Genomic DNA, 16900 nt, shown 5'->3' with positions numbered 1-16900 from the left:
CAGATATGTTATCACAGTTTGATTTGTTTGAAATTACGTGCAGCTGTGCTTGAGCAGTGCTTTAGAAGTTGGAAAATTACTTTGCATAGGCAAACTTTTTTTTTTTGGCTGAATTAAAGTAGATTATAAGAAAGAGTCCTATTGGGTCTTTTTGGCCAGTGGGACTCCAGAGGCAGCTGATAGGTACCAGCAGACCAAGTGGAATGCCGCTCGGGTGGTCGCAGAGACTAAAAGCCAGAGCATGGGATGGAGTTTGGTGACACCATGGAGCAAGACTTTTGTTTGCCTTCGAGGACATTCTAGTCCACCATCCGGCACCTCAGGAGGTGAAAGCAGTGCACTACCAAAACTGTTAATAGTGGGGATGGTGTGCTGCTTAGCTCGACTTAGGGCATAGTGAATTAATGGGTGCAACACTTCAATAACCTCTTCAATCCCAAAATCACGACTTACAGTGAGAAAAAGGAGTTCGGGGACTTTGGGTTGGGCTCCCCAATCTCTGGGGCCGAGGTTACTGGGGTGGTTTAAAAGCTTCTTGGAGGCAAGGGGTGGACGCGATCTGCCTGCAGTTCCTTTTGGCTCTAGATGCTGTAGGGCTGTGTTGGTTGATGCTGCTCTGCAATATCATGTGGACATCAGGGGCAGTTCCACTGGGTTGGCAGACCGGGATGATGGTCCCAAGGGGGACCACAAGGTGTATTCCAACTACATGGGGATAACACTCCTGAGCCTCCCTGGTAAAGTCTATTCGGGTGTTCGGGAGAGGAGGCTTTGCTGAACTGTCGAACCTCAGATTCCTGGCCATGGAACACCGGACCAGCTTTATACCCTTGGGGGAGCTGTCCTGGAGGGTGTGTGGGTGTTCATCCAACCAGTCTAAATGAGTTTTGCGGATTGGGAGACCCTGTGGGGGGTACTTCAGGAGTATAGGGTGCCAGGCCCTCTGATACGGGCTGTTAGGTCCCTGTATTACCTGCGATTTCTAGGCGCAGCCAAGATGGTGAGGGGATCCATTTTGGTGGCCTGAGGATCATATTTCTGCTTCTTGCAGATGATCGTGTTGGCTTCATCAGAACATGATCTCCGGCTTTTGTTGAAGGGGTTTGCAGTCGAGTGTGAAACAGCTGGGATGAGAGTCGTGGTCTTGAATCAGAAAAGGGTAAATGCCTTCTCCAGATCAGGGACAAGTTCCTGCCTCAAGTGGAGGAGTTTAAGTACAGTGGGGCAAAAGCGTGCTCCCACTTAAAAAGATAAGAGAGGCCTGTAACTTTCCTCATTGATATACCTCAGCTAAAAGACACAAAATGAGAAAAAAGTTCCAGAAAGTCATGCTCTTTGATTTTTTAAGAATTTCTTAGCCAACCATGGTGGAAAATAGATATTTGGTCTCCTAAAAACAAGTGATATTTCTGGCTCTCCCACACATCTGTAACTTCTTCTGAAAGAGGCTCCTCTGTTCTCCACTTGTTGGAACTTGTTGGTATAATAGACACCTGTCCACATCCTCAAACAGTCACACTCCAAGTTCCATATGGCCAAGATCAAAGATTTGTCAAAGGACGTCACAAACAAACCCGTAGACCTGCACCAGGCTGGGACGCCTGATTCTGCAACAGATGAGAACCTTGTGTAAACAAATAAACTGTGGGAGCAATTATTAGAAAGTAGAAGACATTACACGATTGATAATCTCCCTCGATCAGGGACTGCAAACAAGATCTCACCCTTTGGAGTCAAAATGATCAAAAGAACTTCACGGGGGGACCTAGTGAATGACCTTCAGAGAGCTGCGAACAAAGTAACAAAGGCTACCATCAGTAAGTAACACACTACGCAGCTGGGACTCTAATCCTGCAGTGCCAGACGTGTCCCCCTGCTTAAGCCAGTACATGTGCAGGCCCATCTGAAGTTTGCTAGAGAGCATTTGAAAGATCCAGAAGAGGACTGGGAGAATGTCAAATGGTCAGATGAAACCAAATTAGAACTTTTTTGGTAAAAACTCTACTCTTCATATTCCATCTTTTAGTTCATTTTAAAACACAGAAAGGTTTTATTTACCTACAGTAGGTAAATAAAACCTTTCTGTGTTTTAAAAAGAACTAAAAGATGGAATTAAGAACACACCAAAGATCTCCACTCTTCATATTTGGGGAAAAACAATGCTGAGTTGCATCCAAAGAACACCATGCCTAGTGTAAAGCATGGGGGAGAAAAAAATCATACTTTGGGGCACCCCCAAAACATCACTGTTCTAGAGGAGATCTGCATGGAGGAATGGGCCAAAATACCAGCAGCGGTGTGTGAAAACCGTTTGACCTCTGTCATTGCCAACAAAGGGCAAATAACAAAGTATGGAGATGAACTGAAGGGAATTGCACAACTGGAGGCTGACTAAATAAGTTTTTGCCTGAATGTATCCCTGGGTTTTGTTTACGAGTGGTGGAAATATCGGATGGATCGGGAGATTGATAGGTGGATTGGTGCTGCATCAGCAGTGATGTGGGTTTTGTACTTGTCTGTCATGTTGAAGAGAGAGTGAGACAGACGATGAAGCTCTCGATTTACCGGCCGATCTACGTTCCTGCCCTCATCTATGGTCACGAGCTGTGGGTAGTGACCAAAAGAATGAGATTGCAGATACAAGCAGCTGAATTGAGTTTTCTCTGCAGGGTGTCTGGGCTCTCCCTTAGAGATTAGGATGAGTAGCTCGGTTATCTGGGAAGACCTCTGAATAGATCTGTTGCTCCTCCACATCGAGAGGAACCAGTTGAGGTGGCTCAGATGTCTTGTTAGGATGCCTCCTGGAGACCTCCCTGGTGAGGTTTTCCACATCCCCCCGAGGAGGAGACATAGAGGAAAACCCAGGACATGCTGGAGGGACTATGTTTCTCGGCTGGCCTGGGAACACCTGAGGATTCCTTCAGAGGAGCTGGCTCAAGTGGCTGGGCGGAGGGAAGTCTGGGCCTCTTTTGCATAGGCTGCTGTCCTCAAATAAGCAGAGAGAAATGGATGGATGGATTAATAGATGGATGGATGAATTACTTTTGAGGAAGGATTTGCTTTTCTTTCATGTAAGCTGATTGGAAAAGTTCCCAGATGATCCACAGCAGCAAGGGCAACATGTTGCCACTGTGGCAAGCAGTTACGTCATATGAGAAGTGCTGCAGCACTTTGCAACACTTCAGCATTGCATCATGATCGCATATAAGCTGAATGCCCCACAACAGAAAAAGACAATTAAAAGAAAAGGTTTTGTGAAACATAGCACCCACCTTCCCAGAATGCACTGGGGTTGTGTTGCTATGTGTCGTCAGCATTATGGTTGGGCGAGCCTCTTGTTTTTATTAACTTTGCAAAATAAAAGTGTAGGATTGAAAAATCTAAATTTTGCCAGGTGCTTATTAGAGTTCTGATCAGTGCTAAGAAGTCTACACAATCAGATGATTTGACAACACGCATTTTAATCCGTATTCATCTTCCTGAGAACACGGCAGATATGTGAGAACTGTACATCTAATTATCAGTGTGAAAGTTTCTAGCCTATGCTCATACCCTTGCAGTTACTCACTCGGCAAATCAACATAGCACTCAGTCTGATCGCACTGAAGTGTCCGAACCCAGGGCTTCCACACAGGAAAGTGGACACCCTGGCTGAGCATCTTGCCAGTTCTTGGATTTTGATAGCTACCAATTTTAGCCCGGTGTCATCTGAAGTTGGTATTCATGTTTTTGCTGATTGGCTAGGAGGCATGTGGCAATACATGAAACTGGATGTCTCAGACCCAGAGGGCAGGGTTCCTTGGAGTCACCTCCGTATGCCTCCTCCCACACCTACCAAAGATTAAGGTTTCACTCCTTAATCAAGCCTTTCCCTTTTTAGCAGGCAGTGTTGATCAGACGTTGGGCTGGGGGGGGGGGGGGGGGGGGGGGGGGGGGCGTCCACATCAACCTCCTTTCATGCCAGAATTCTGGATTGGTACTATTCTTGAAAGATTATGTCTCTGAATACATGTTTTGAATGACTCACAGATACTTCCACATGGTATTGCAGATACATATCTGTAAATTGTGACTGTTTTGCTGAGGGTGATGTGTTGGGGTGACCAACTTGAATCAGTATTAACTCATTCACTGCCAATGACGACTAAAGCCGTCTACTATTGCAATTCACTTCTTTATGGTCTCCCCAACAAACTCCTTCATAAACTGCAACTGGTCCAGAATTCAGCAGCCCGTATTATCACCAGAACCCCTTCCTTTCACCACATCACCCCGGTTCTCCAGCAGCTTCACTGGCTCCCAGTGAAATTCAGGTCCATCTTCAAAATTCTCCTCCATACCTTCAAAGCAATCCACAACCTCTCTCCTCCATATATCTCAGACCTTATAAGTATTCACACCCCATCCCATTCTCTCAGATCTTCTTCTTCCATCCATCTTGCGGTTCTTTCTGCCCGTCTCGCTACCATGGGGAGCAGAGCTTTCAGCCGCTCTACTCCTCGTCTCTGGAACTCACTTCCCCCAGACATCAGGAACATCGACAGTTTTACCCTTTTCAAAACAAAACTCAAAACACACATGTTTAAATCTGCCTACAACCTCTGATTTTATTGAACTGTTTCTCTCTTTGTTTTTTCTTGTTTGGGTTTTATTATTGTTTTATTGTATTTTATGAAGTATTTTCTGTCAAGTGACCTTGGGTGTCCTGAAAGGCGCTTTTAAATTAAATGTATTATTATTATTATTATTATTATTATTATTATTATTTGCATTTTTTTACTGTTTGGGCATCGGAACGAGCCCCCGCACCGCGAGAACAAACATCTCAGCTCTAAAGCCGATCTTCATCCGCATACGTCACACGTCACGTGATCAGGAAGCAGAAAATCCATGTGTTAGAAGATCGTTTTGGGCCGCTGCTGTAAAAAAAAAAAGTGAGGCACGAACCAGAAAAGCTTCTGCCGTCACAATTCAACAACGGATTATGAAAGAACGGATAACGCTTGAAACGTGCAGATTCTTCCTGATGTAAGAGGTGAGTCTCCGCTTTGTTTTGGTTGTTTTGGCGCTGGCATCATCCTAGCGCGCAATGTTCTGTGACTCTTAAAAAAAAAAGTAAAAACTGTGGGAAACGCTGGCAGCGAAGGGCTTTACCGATCAGGAAATGGCTGGCAGTTAATGAGCATCGATTGAGGCTAGCAGTTAATTTTAAACTTTTAAGAAAAGAAAAATGGGAGTAATTTTATTGAACCCACAAGACCTCTTGGCTACGTGTCAGTTGGCTGTTGCAGACACCCAGAGACGCAGTGGGCTGGCAAGCAGGGCAGGCAATGCCATGGGGCCTCTAATCCACAAGGGGGCCCTATAGTGCCAACAAACTTTAAAGTCAGAACCACAACAACAGTGGCAGAGTGAAAAGCATCCAACCCTCTCTAATGGGGCCCTCTTGACTCCCTCCTGACAGTTCTGCCACACATTATGTCATGCGTCTCATTTGTGATAATCGCGCAACACCACTGCAGACACCTTAAATTGGGTTGACCCAGTGAGAAAGGACTTACTCTACTGTCTACTCTTTAAAGTCAAGATGTTTGTGATGATATAGGACCATAAAATAGCCGGTCACCAACACAGTTCTTCTAGCATTCTGGATGTAGAGTATTCCACGCCAAAACAACAAACCATTTACTTTCAGTTAACAAACCGTTATGAATGGCTTATTTAGATAAAACTTTTCATTTATGGCCTGTACTATTAGAATCACAATAAGCACCTGATAATAGCTTAATAATGGCTAATTCAGACGTAGTAGTCCACTAATATGCATATTAATTGGCAGATGGTTTATTAAATTAAATGGTTAATTTGTGTTCTCTAAACTAAAGTGTTACCTAACTTTTACATAACACAATGTAAAATTAACTAATGGCAAATTCCTGGCAGTGTAGAGGTCTACTAAACCATGTTTGCATGAACTGCCTTGACATTTTGAGAATAGAGATGTTTCAATGTACTATGTGACTAGCCATTAGCACATCAATCCACCAGAGCTTCATCTCTATTTTTCCATATTTTATTTGTCCAAAGAGCTCTTTACAACAGGTAAGATGTTAATTCAGCGCAACGCCCCACTTTAAAGAAATATTGAAGCTAGTAAAACAAATAGGTTGGTAAGCTTGTGTTGGTGCAGCAGCGTCATAAATCTGAAAGCATTTCCAGCTTCTCTTGATGTGCTTAGAAGAAGGTTTCAAAGGATCGTGTCATGGAACTGACACGCCTCAACAATAAATAAAAATAAAAACCAGCAGATGATATCCCTGTCTGCTGTTACTGTCGTTTACACATCTGTCACAGTAGAACATCAGGGCTTTGGTCTCATGAAACGACGTTGCTTTAGAGATGCATGTGCAGCGAAATCATCAGAAATGTTCTGCCTACACACAGAACTGCAGGAGTGATTTGAAGTGAGCGCAGAATTTCACTTTTTCAGATTATTTGTTTTGTAGAAAGTACCACATTTACACTGGCGCTCACAAGGCCTCGCTTGTTCTGAAGCTCAGTTTACTCAGTGTTAACGTTGAGCTTTTTATTTTTTCACCTCACCTGTCATGTACCGCCGTGTTACAGTAAGCTCTGCAGTTCAAACACACCCGCTGAGCTGTTCTGCTGGGTCACACCGGAGCCGGTGCTGACCGTCCGCACCACGTGTTGTTAGCTTGCATAACCGAAAATAAATCTTCCAAACTGAGTCTTCTTTCTAAAATAAAATTAGGTGGGAAAACACCAAATTTGAGTGTTTTCCCTGAATGCCATCTCATGTTGGAGCGCTTGTTTGGGTAAAGGGGGTGAGCTATTTTAGGAATGATGACAGCTCACTGAAACAAATCGCCACAGCTGCTTAAATAATTTGAAATACAGCTTAACAATCCCTGCCTATGGCTTCATACAGTGACTTTATACTCATGTTTGTGTCTGAATAGATGAATTATTTTTATCCTTCACTGGAGCTGTAACTGAATCCGTCTCCAAAGTGCAACCCCTGTGCTAGAACCTTAGAGACTCCTATAAATACACAGACAACACTCCTTCAACGCTGCCTGTGTGGCACATGGAGCGATTAGCTCATAGCAAGAGCTCTCTGATCCGACAATGTGTGGCCACAACTATTTTCTGTCAGCTATGTACATTGAGTAACACACGGAGCGTGTCAAGAATGCGGTCTCCGTAGAATTCAAAAAATACATTTGGATGAATGTCAGGCGTGAGATCAATCTGTGGATGAAATCAGAAGTTTACTATATACAAATCAACTTACAAAAAGTTACTAAGGTCACATCAGAGTGAAAATCTAATAAATGAAAAGGGTTTCAGGATGTTAAACTTTAAACTGCATTAATATTGTCATTGTTAAAGATTGGACTTCTTAAGAAAGTAGATTTTCTGTATTCTACTAAAGCATATTCACAAAACTAAAGTGTGCACAACTCACGTGCGTTCGTTTGTGATGGTCAAGAGTCTAAAAAGCACTTTGTAGCACTCTGATGTGCATTTTAACCTTTTTAGGGTTATTTATTAATCATTATTGTTAGAGATGCCCCAAAAGCAAGAAAAAAAAACATAATGTTCTGTTTTCTAAGTTTGACCAAGGTCCAGTTTAATCAGCGTATTCTGTGCAGCATCATGCAATATGTTACATATGTATAACATACTGGGATGCACCGACACTGTACGAGTATCTGTATCGGTAAAAGCTAACCGATACCAGGAACCGATACCTATGCAGTGGCCTGAAAGTGGCTTCGCTGCAACTTGTCATTTCTGTTCACTTAATATTTTATTTGTGTGATCATTTCTGTAAATACATTTATTTTTATCTACCTTACAGTCTTTTCCTGTTGAAAACGGAGAAGAAAATAAAACCTGTATTCCAATTCATAGCATTTTGTGTGTGTGTGTGTGTGTGTGGCAGAAGTATCGGTAATCGGTATCCAAGAGTACTCAGATTCTAGTATCGGCATCGTGTCGATTTGGAAAAAAGTGGTATTGGTGCATCCCTAATATATATATATATATATATGTGTGTGTGTGTGTGTGTGTAGAAATTAATCTTCTTCCATCCTTACCTTTAAACTGTTTCTCTCTAATTTCATGACCAACTTGTTTCTTTTAGACCAATTTAAACAATAAAACAGAAACATCTGAAAGTACACCGTTATGGATGGTTATCTTGTCATTACGTGCAGGGTTGTTTAAATGTCACTTTGACGGCTCAATCATGAAGCTGGGCGGCTGCAGCTTAGCCTGCAGTTTTATCATACTCTTCATGAAATTTAATACAGCTCACGTTTAACGGTCCTCTTCTGCAGAGGCAGCAAATCCCACACCGTTGTTTTCTGCTATTTAGAAGAAATTTGTCCTTTAAAGAGATTCCAGTTTTCCTTCCTTGGGGTAAACATTTGTCTCTTTACCAAAGCATTTATTTTGGTTTAATAGCCTATCAGGTGCTGACTTGAACAACTAGTATTTTACAGTTTCTAGCAAATGTAGCTTTTGTTTCTCTGTGTTTTTGTTCATAAAAATGTTTTCTGTGGTAAATAATAAAAACTGTTTTATAAAGAAAGGATTTTCCATCATTTACACATTTAGCCACAACTGAAGGTTTGCATTAAAAGGTTGTTGATGATGCTTATGCGGGACAAAATTGGTCCACCAACAAAACACAATACCAATACTTTGAAAGGTGTCACGTGTTTTAATTCAAACCTGTGGGACTGCTCAACTCTGCAGCAATAAAAAACAAAACGCCTCCTAAAAGTTAGATAAATTGCGCAAATTGTTGCAAAGAAGAATATGTTTAGCATCTTTCAGGTTTATTTAGTGTTGACCTGTCCTGATGAGATTCTTTATTATCTCAAAATAATAATGTCTCAAAAAATATGTAAAAATATTATGGGTGGGTGTTAGGAGTCAGTGATCAAAGCAGCGGGATCTAAACGCTGTCAGTGGTGACACTGGTGACCTGTGGCTGCACTCTGTTCCTGTTCCAGATGAAGAACCAGGCTGCCCTCCTGTGGCGATAGCGCTTAGACAGCAGCACATACACCACCGGGTTGATGCTGGGGTGAACGTACTGCAGCACAGTGCATATGAAGTAGAACGTGTCCCAGGCCTGTCCGTGCCGATACTGCCCCAGGTACACACACAGCTCCAACACATAACCAGGCAGCCAGCACACCGAGAAGGTGGCAGCAGCCAAAAACACCATGACAGACGCTCTGCGAGTGTTCCTGGCACTGGACATTGACATTACAGGACTCTTGTGGAGAAAAAGCGCCAGGCGGACATAGTTGAAGGTGATGACGAGCATTGGAACAAAGTAGTAAAGTACAAACTGGCTGAGGACCACTTGGTAGTGGTGCTCATGAATGGTTGGAAGGCAGAAACTGAAGTTTGCCAGGCCTGGGTTCAGACTTTCCTTGGTGGCAAACATTCTCAGAGGCAGGCTGATGAAGAAACTCAAAGCCCAGACCAAAACAAACAAGAGGATGACCAGATCCATGGTGGGTGGCTGGTAAGGGTTGGTGATGATCATGGCGCGGGTCATAGACACGGCACAGAGCGAGTATGTGCTGGCTGCCAGGCTGAACGCCAGCAGGAACTGATAGACCTTACATGAGGTCTCACCCAGAGGCCAGGAGTGGCTGACAGCTGAGTGGAGGGTGAGGGGAATGAGCAGAAGGGTCAGGAAGTCTGCTAGAGTCATGCTGAGCAGGAGGATGTCCAGACGATTCTTACGTAACGTGTTGTTCTTGGCAAACAAGGAGAAAACCAGCAGGTTGGCACAGAGACCGATACCCATGATCACTCCACAGACACAGGCAAAGATCAGCCCATAGGTGTTGGGAACCGCCATGTTCTCATCAACCCGACACCTGTCCAATAACCAGAAACAAATACAACTGTTTTAGTCTTTCACCAAGAACTGGAACAGATTTTTTTGTTCATCTTTGTACCTGATGGGTTGTAATATATCGTATTCCTGTTATTTTTGATAAGAGAGTTAATATTAAACCCTCGTGGAGTATTGACTCAAATTCTCTTCAAACCAACGTCGTAAAGATGCAGTATTAAGATTAGTATCTTCATCAGAAATCTGCTACATCCAGTCCTAAAAGCATGTCAACTACCCTCGCAAGAACCAATGTTGTTTTTACTGTTGAATCCACAAATGTTTATAAAATATAAGTAAAACTGATTATTTAACAGCTTAAATGTTTTATTAACATTAAACAACAAATAGATCTTGTTTAGTTTTTATGATTCTGTCATAATTCAGGTTATAAAGGGTTAAACATCAACACACAAGCTTTGTCTAGTTGATCTAAAAACAAATTTGAATCAATAAAACAAGAGCAGCGAGTATAAAAGGAAAACGTAGTATTTATACCAGTAGGTTTATTTTTATCAAAAACTGGTGTTTTCGTTTCATAAAACTAATCTAACTGTTGGTGCACTCACCATTGTTGTTTCTCAGTTGCTTGGTCTCCGTTGTGTTTGAATTATCCTCATTTTGACACCTTTCATCATTTTCTTCCTCTGATTTCTGTCCTGTTCAAACGCAGCCTCGCAGGACTGGACGGAGGAGCCCAAAGCAAACATGACTTGGGTCAAATTGATTCTAGTTGACTGGGTTTAAAGAGAACCTTCCTCTGAGCCACTGTGCCTTATAGGTTTATTCACTATTTGTGGTTTGATTTCAAGTTTCTAATAATATTTGAACATCTTAGCTATAAATCAACATAAGCCACATTCAAAACAGCTTGTTTGTTTTTAGATCAAAAACAAACACATCTGTATAATTAACTGTAAAGACGTTGCCTTTGGTTTTCTACAGCAACTAAATGATTTAATAGATTATTAACTGCTTTATGATTTATAAATGCTACCCGGACTTTTAACCAACCCCATCACAAGCATCTGATGCTTGGTGATTTCAGCCACTATGGATCCATGACCTCCTCGTTCCTCTCCCCCCTCCACAGATGTTTCTCCTCACCGCTCTGATTGATTTCTCCAGTACGATCTGGAGCCTCTCACAGTGGCTTTATCAGGCTTTTTTCCACGGCCTTTATGGCTCTGTGTCAGCTAATGGCCTGTGGTGTGCACTGCTGTTAGCACAGGATATAGCTGACGTGGACACATTTGGTAACCCCTAGCATTTACCAGGATCTGTTTCTTTCATGCAGTGGGCGGTAAAATGCCACGTGTTCTCAAGTGGGACCTTAACAGCACAACTGTGCAATGTACTCGCCAAAAAGTCAACAAATCATTGATATCACTGTTCTTTAAGTGGATTAATCCACTCATATGGATCAGAGAGGGCAGTCTTTTCTTTTTTCAGAGCAATCAAAGTGTGACTCACTGAATTAAAACTTGGGAATAATCTCCCCACCTCAGTTTTAACATCTTAGTTTACGCCGTTCAAGTAGCTAATTAGTTTGTGAAGCTGACCCATTTTGTTAAACAAAAACAAACATTTGCTTTTAGGTAGATTGAAACACAGTCAATGCTTTTTCTTTTTTTAGTCAAAGAAAAGCATCTTCAGAGTTTATGTCACGATACGGTGGTGTGGACCCAAAATGCAGTACCCAGGATGACACGGAGGCAGGGATGAAGATAAGAAAAATCCTTTATTTTAAGGTGAAACAAAAAAATAATAATAAGTCCAAGGCAGGGGACCAGTAGTCCAAAATTCCAGATAAAGCTCTGGAGATCCAAAACTCTAGAGAATCCAAGGGGACAAAGAACACTGGTAATCCAAAAGAGATGAGACTGACAGAATAACACAACATTAGTGGACCAAAACAAGACAGAGAACAAGACCGGGCTTATATAGACTGGGAAGATGAGGGAGATGAATTGCAGGTGCGTGGAGAGGAACAGGTGAATGCAATTACCAAATCAGGGAGGAGGAAGAAAAAACTGAAAAGCTGTAACAAAGGAAAATGACCTAAGGGAAAAACAAAAACAGAAATCATGAACATAACTAAATACTAAGGAGAGCTGACACTAAAGGAAGACACTACAGAAGGAAACTACAGGGGCGTGGCTAAGAGGGTACCAAGAGAGCACAGGACCTGGAAGGGAAATGTCAGAGGGAAGGGCTAAACCCCCCCCCCCCCCCCACCCCCCCACCCCCCCCCCCCACACACACACACATATACACATACACCTACACATTCACACTGAACTGGGCAAGATACGCACACACACACACACACACACAAGCACATACACACACACAAGCACATACACACACACAAATACACGGACACCAAAATACACTCACACACGTCTATATTGGCTGGGGGGAAAAAGAGGCTGGAGCTGCAACTTGGGGCACATAGAACACTGGACCTGAGGGGATGATAAAAAGGTCTACAAACAGAGGACACCATATAGAGACGCAGACAAAGGACACATGAGGGCGCAAAGAGACACAGAAAGGAGGAATCTAAAGAGGGATGGAGGACATAAGGAGACACATGGGGAAGACAGACGCAGACCATGACAGTTTAAAATGCTTGAATAATCGTAGATTTTCCTTTAGGCTGTCGTTTTGGTATGATTCTCACTTTTGCAGTTCTTGGTTTTTATTTACATCCCTGTTGTGTTTCTAGTAAATTCCTTGTGCTCAGCTTTTGATGTTTTGCTACATGTCAGCCATTTGTTTTCTTCACGTTTTGCTTTAACCCACATTAAATTGAAAGTTGTTTATTTAAACTCTTTGTGGCATAGAATCACCGATCTGTTCTTGGCATGTCGAAAGTGACAAACGTTTAACTTCTGTTGGGGAGTGTTTTGGTATTTGGCTACTTTGATCTGATATTAGTACATTTTCATCCAAGGGTGCTTCATGCTGCAGGGAAGAGAGCTGGTACCCGGCTCTGTGATTCCAGCCAACAGCGAGTCATCGCGGAGCCCAAACCTGCGACGCTTTTGCTGATTTTCATTAGCTGAACTATTTTACTTATTTTACGCTGATCAGCATGAAAACTTCTAAATGATTACAAAAATGAAACAAAGAAATCTGCAGGGATTTTGTAAAATTTCTACACAAATTTGAAAAACAACAAAATAAACAGTTTTCCATTTCAATGGGGTGAGGGAGATTTTTTACACAGTATGATGTTATAAAGCCGGATTAGGCTCCCTGGATTTAACAAGTGATGACTTTAAGTAACAACCATGAGTAGATTTCTAGCTTAGACACTGGTAAGATGACATTTTTGGCACAATTTTAACAAGTCCAAAGGTTCATGGGAAGGTAAAACTGTAAAGATTTAGTCAGCATAATATAATATAATTTTATATAATATAATATATTATTATATAATATAATATAATGTATTATAATATAATATATTATAATATAATATATTATAATATAATGTAATATAATATAATATATTATAATATAATATAATATAATATAATATAATATATTATATTATAATATAATATAATATAATATAATATAATATAATATAATATAATATATTATATTGTAATATAATATAATATAATATGATATAATATAATATATTATTATATAATATAATATAATATAATATAATATAATACAATACAATATAATATAATATAATATAATATATTATAATATAATATAATATAATATAATATACATGGTACTGATGGGGTAAATTAAAATTAAATGAAGAGAGTAATGTAACTGACTAACATTGGAGAATAAATAGAATCATTTAATAGAAACTACTAAAATAACGGCTGCTGCCATCAGTCCTGTTCATTTCCATCCTAATTAGCTGGAAGCGTTGGGGGTGTGGAACCTCATGAACCACCTGTGTGACCCTCTGTTGGCCACATCAAGGTCAGTAGTAGCACCAGGGAGACGCTAGGGGGCGCCATAGCTCTCCCATGATCAATCAGTATTTACTGATCTTAAACATGTGGATGTGTTAATATTTAACCTGCAAAAAAATCAATAAAAAATCTAAAAAATGAAAACAAAAGAGCATCAGCCAACAGGAAATGAAGGTGTCCTCTGACCTCATAGGTCACCCGGAGCACCTGCTGGTACCGCCTCTGGTTGGAAAATAAAGACAACACGAGACAAGTTAAATCTACGTCTACATGAATACATTTTTAATGTGTGATTAACTGGAAACATGTACAGCATTTACTCAGTGCATGTCCAGAACATTGAGTCTGATAGCCCCTGACTTTGGTGCATTCCCAGGAAACAAAAACCATCATGAGAGTGGGTCTGATGTAGGTTCCAATAAGTTATGAGTCCATGAGGCGTCTGAAGTGAGAAAGGAAAGCAGTACCATCAACAAAAGTCACTCAATTAAAACTCAACCACAAAAGAACATGTACAGGATGTAACTAAAGTGCATAACGGAATTCAGTCAGCAGCACTGTGATACATTCACAAAATAAATATAGATTTTCATAGTGAAATAAATTATGGCCGAACCGTTGGAACTGATGTATTAGATGAACAGTTTGTCATGACTCCAAGTCCTCCATAGTCGACGTATACAGAGCCAGAAGTAAGACGATCTCTCTGCTTCTCTGCTTTTGGACGTGATGCAGAAGAAATAAATACTTCTTCGTGAGCTCCGTGGACACACCCGGCTACAAAACACATCACACACATGTTTTAAGGACATCAAAGATACAGGGGTGTGAAGATCTTCCAAATAAATATGGACTTTTGAAGATAACTCCAGGGAAGAAACAAAAATACAAACATTTTTATCATACAAGCACAGTCGTGATGTCAGGTTAGAGTCAGTGTGAAACAGTGTCTTAGTGCAGCACCATGAAAACGGTCCTGGGAGTCTCTGAGCCGGGTTCTGTGTCCCTCAAGGTTCCGCTCTAAAGGCAGACCGCGCTCGCCTCCTATTCTTCTCATTGTCTCTGCGTCGACCTAATCGGGCCTTTTTCTTCCTTTTGATGGGAACTTTTATGTGCTGGTCCTTATAAGGCAAAGCCTTGTTGGTCTCCTGGGGGAGAGTCAGACTTTCTTCCACCAGACTGAGTCTCTCAGGGAGGTCCTTGGTGGCCCCTGGGGGCTTCAGTTGGACGGTTTTTGCATTGAACGTTTGGCTCGGGGTCTTGCTCTGCACAGGAGGAGTGTGTTTATCGGCCGTGTGCACCTCCTCCAGGAGCTCTTGTAGCCACATGCGGCGTTTGAACTCCTGCATGGAACGGCCCTGGTCGTGCATCAGCTGGGTGTGGCTCACAGACCTCCTCCTTATGGAAACACCATGAGATAGAGGCAAATTATTTACAACACAGAAAGTTAAAAAGTCACCAGTTTAATAATCAATTTCTCATTAACTTTGCTTTTTTTCTTGCAGAAAACTCAATATTTTTTTAAATATGTTTTAAAGTCATTTTAAATTCAGATATTTGCTGTTTAATTAGACAGTGTCGAGTTTACAGAGAAGCTCGGTACAGCAGGTGGCAGCACAAACATGTCTGAGTCCTCTCACTAACTAGGGTTTCCTGATCAAATGCAATTTATATGTATTTTTTTTTTTTTTTCACTATCGTGGACGTGATTTTAAATTCTGATTTGGAAATATTAACACTGATTCTGAAAACTTTCCAGAAAGTACAGAAAAAACTTACACTCTGCTAATAAGTGCATCAACTGGTCTCCTTTCAAGAGTCAAGGGGAAGCACAGCAGGAACATGGCCAGACTCCACTGATAAAGCAATATTAAAGAAGACATGCTTGAGCCAAAGACCTAAAAACACACAATGAGCCAATGAGTCAGTCACTGCAATATTTAATCAGAACTGTTTCAAATGTTCATGTTGGGTGAATTTTCTGCTTTCCATAGATAATTTCAGGGTAAAGTTAAAAGCTGCTGAATTATTGTCATCCCCAAGTTTACTGCAAATGGAATAAAAAAAAGGAATTGAACTTACACAATGATTTTATTTCCAGTGAAGGTCCACAAAAAAAAAACCAGTCCAAGATATGAAAGTTTATAGGCTGGCTTCTTTAGAAAAGAAAGTGTAAAACTAATCTTCTACAAGCATTTTGGTCCATTCAGAACGTGTTTCCAGATCCTTTGGTGTGTTTGAAGCCTTGGGAAATTCCCCACAAGTCTCTTCCATTCATTTGCCTCCCAGCAGCGTGTGTTGGGCTATTTATTTCTCCCCTGTGTCCAAATTAAAAGGGATAAAGATAGAAAGAGAAGCAGCCCATCAGCTGCAGAGCTGCGACTCTGCTCGGCTCTGCAGGAACCTCATGAAGAGTCGGAGCAAAGCATCTTCTCTGGTGGTCAGAGCTAAGAAAACTCCTCAGTCCACTGCTGAGCTTACACCCGGGTGGGAGAGGAGCAGAGAGAAAAAGTAAAACTCCACTTTTTAGGTGAAGATGCCCATATGCAGGATTTACACCCTCCCCAAAACCTCCAATCCTCACCTCTGTCCCACCCACATACTCCACGCACACAACACACACACCTGCTGTAATGTGGAAAGGCAACATACAAACCATCATACAAAAATGAGTTTAAATATTAACCTTTATCTGTGGTAAACATTTATATTTGTAATTTTAAAAAAGCTGCAATAAATGTGATAAAAAGGACAGGTGTGCTTTGATAGAAGTAATCAGAAGTTACCCAGTGAAGAGTGAATGGTTTAAGGGGAGAGGCAGCGATACTCCAAGGTAAACACCCAGACCTAACCACTTTCCCAGGAGAGAATGACCATAACCTCAGAGAAACCCAACCCACAGCCTCTCACTGCAGACCATTCAGTTCTACCTCAGCAAACCAGCTCACCACCAAATGGTCACAGTGGCTTCTGGGGAGCCTCTCATATTCACCAA

The 16900-nt window shown here is 41.4% G+C and overlaps 2 protein-coding genes across 3 annotated transcripts; both read right to left on the bottom strand.

Moving 5' to 3' along the window:
* Nucleotides 1-4893: 4893 nt before the first annotated feature.
* Nucleotides 4894-10634, bottom strand: LOC107388417 (galanin receptor 2a). Its single transcript, XM_015963942.3, has 2 exons — nucleotides 10519-10634; nucleotides 4894-9932 (listed from the first exon to the last, which is right to left on the bottom strand). Exon 2 carries the CDS (start codon nucleotides 9911-9913, stop codon nucleotides 8990-8992), a length of 924 nt encoding a protein of 307 aa, XP_015819428.1. The 5' UTR covers nucleotides 9914-9932; nucleotides 10519-10634; the 3' UTR covers nucleotides 4894-8989.
* A 3525-nt stretch (nucleotides 10635-14159) lies between these two features.
* LOC107388472 (parathyroid hormone-related protein) lies at nucleotides 14160-16387 on the bottom strand. Of its 2 annotated transcripts, XR_008559629.2 has the most exons (4): nucleotides 15988-16387; nucleotides 15685-15803; nucleotides 14522-15303; nucleotides 14160-14347 (listed from the first exon to the last, which is right to left on the bottom strand). XR_008559629.2 is itself a non-coding variant. In XM_015964019.3 (3 exons), exons 2-3 carry the CDS (start codon nucleotides 15786-15788, stop codon nucleotides 14913-14915), a joined length of 495 nt encoding a protein of 164 aa, XP_015819505.1. In that variant the 5' UTR covers nucleotides 15789-15803; nucleotides 15988-16387; the 3' UTR covers nucleotides 14160-14912. The 2 variants fall into 2 exon arrangements, 1 of the variants encoding a protein (XP_015819505.1); XM_015964019.3 differs by having other exon boundaries at nucleotides 14160-15303.
* Nucleotides 16388-16900: the final 513 nt, after the last annotated feature.

The sequence above is a fragment of the Nothobranchius furzeri genome, chromosome 4, assembly GCF_043380555.1.
Source record: "Nothobranchius furzeri strain GRZ-AD chromosome 4, NfurGRZ-RIMD1, whole genome shotgun sequence".
Taxonomy (NCBI): domain Eukaryota; kingdom Metazoa; phylum Chordata; class Actinopteri; order Cyprinodontiformes; family Nothobranchiidae; genus Nothobranchius; species Nothobranchius furzeri.
Note: the sequence above shows the minus strand (reverse complement) of the source record. Positions and strands in the feature narration are given on the sequence as shown.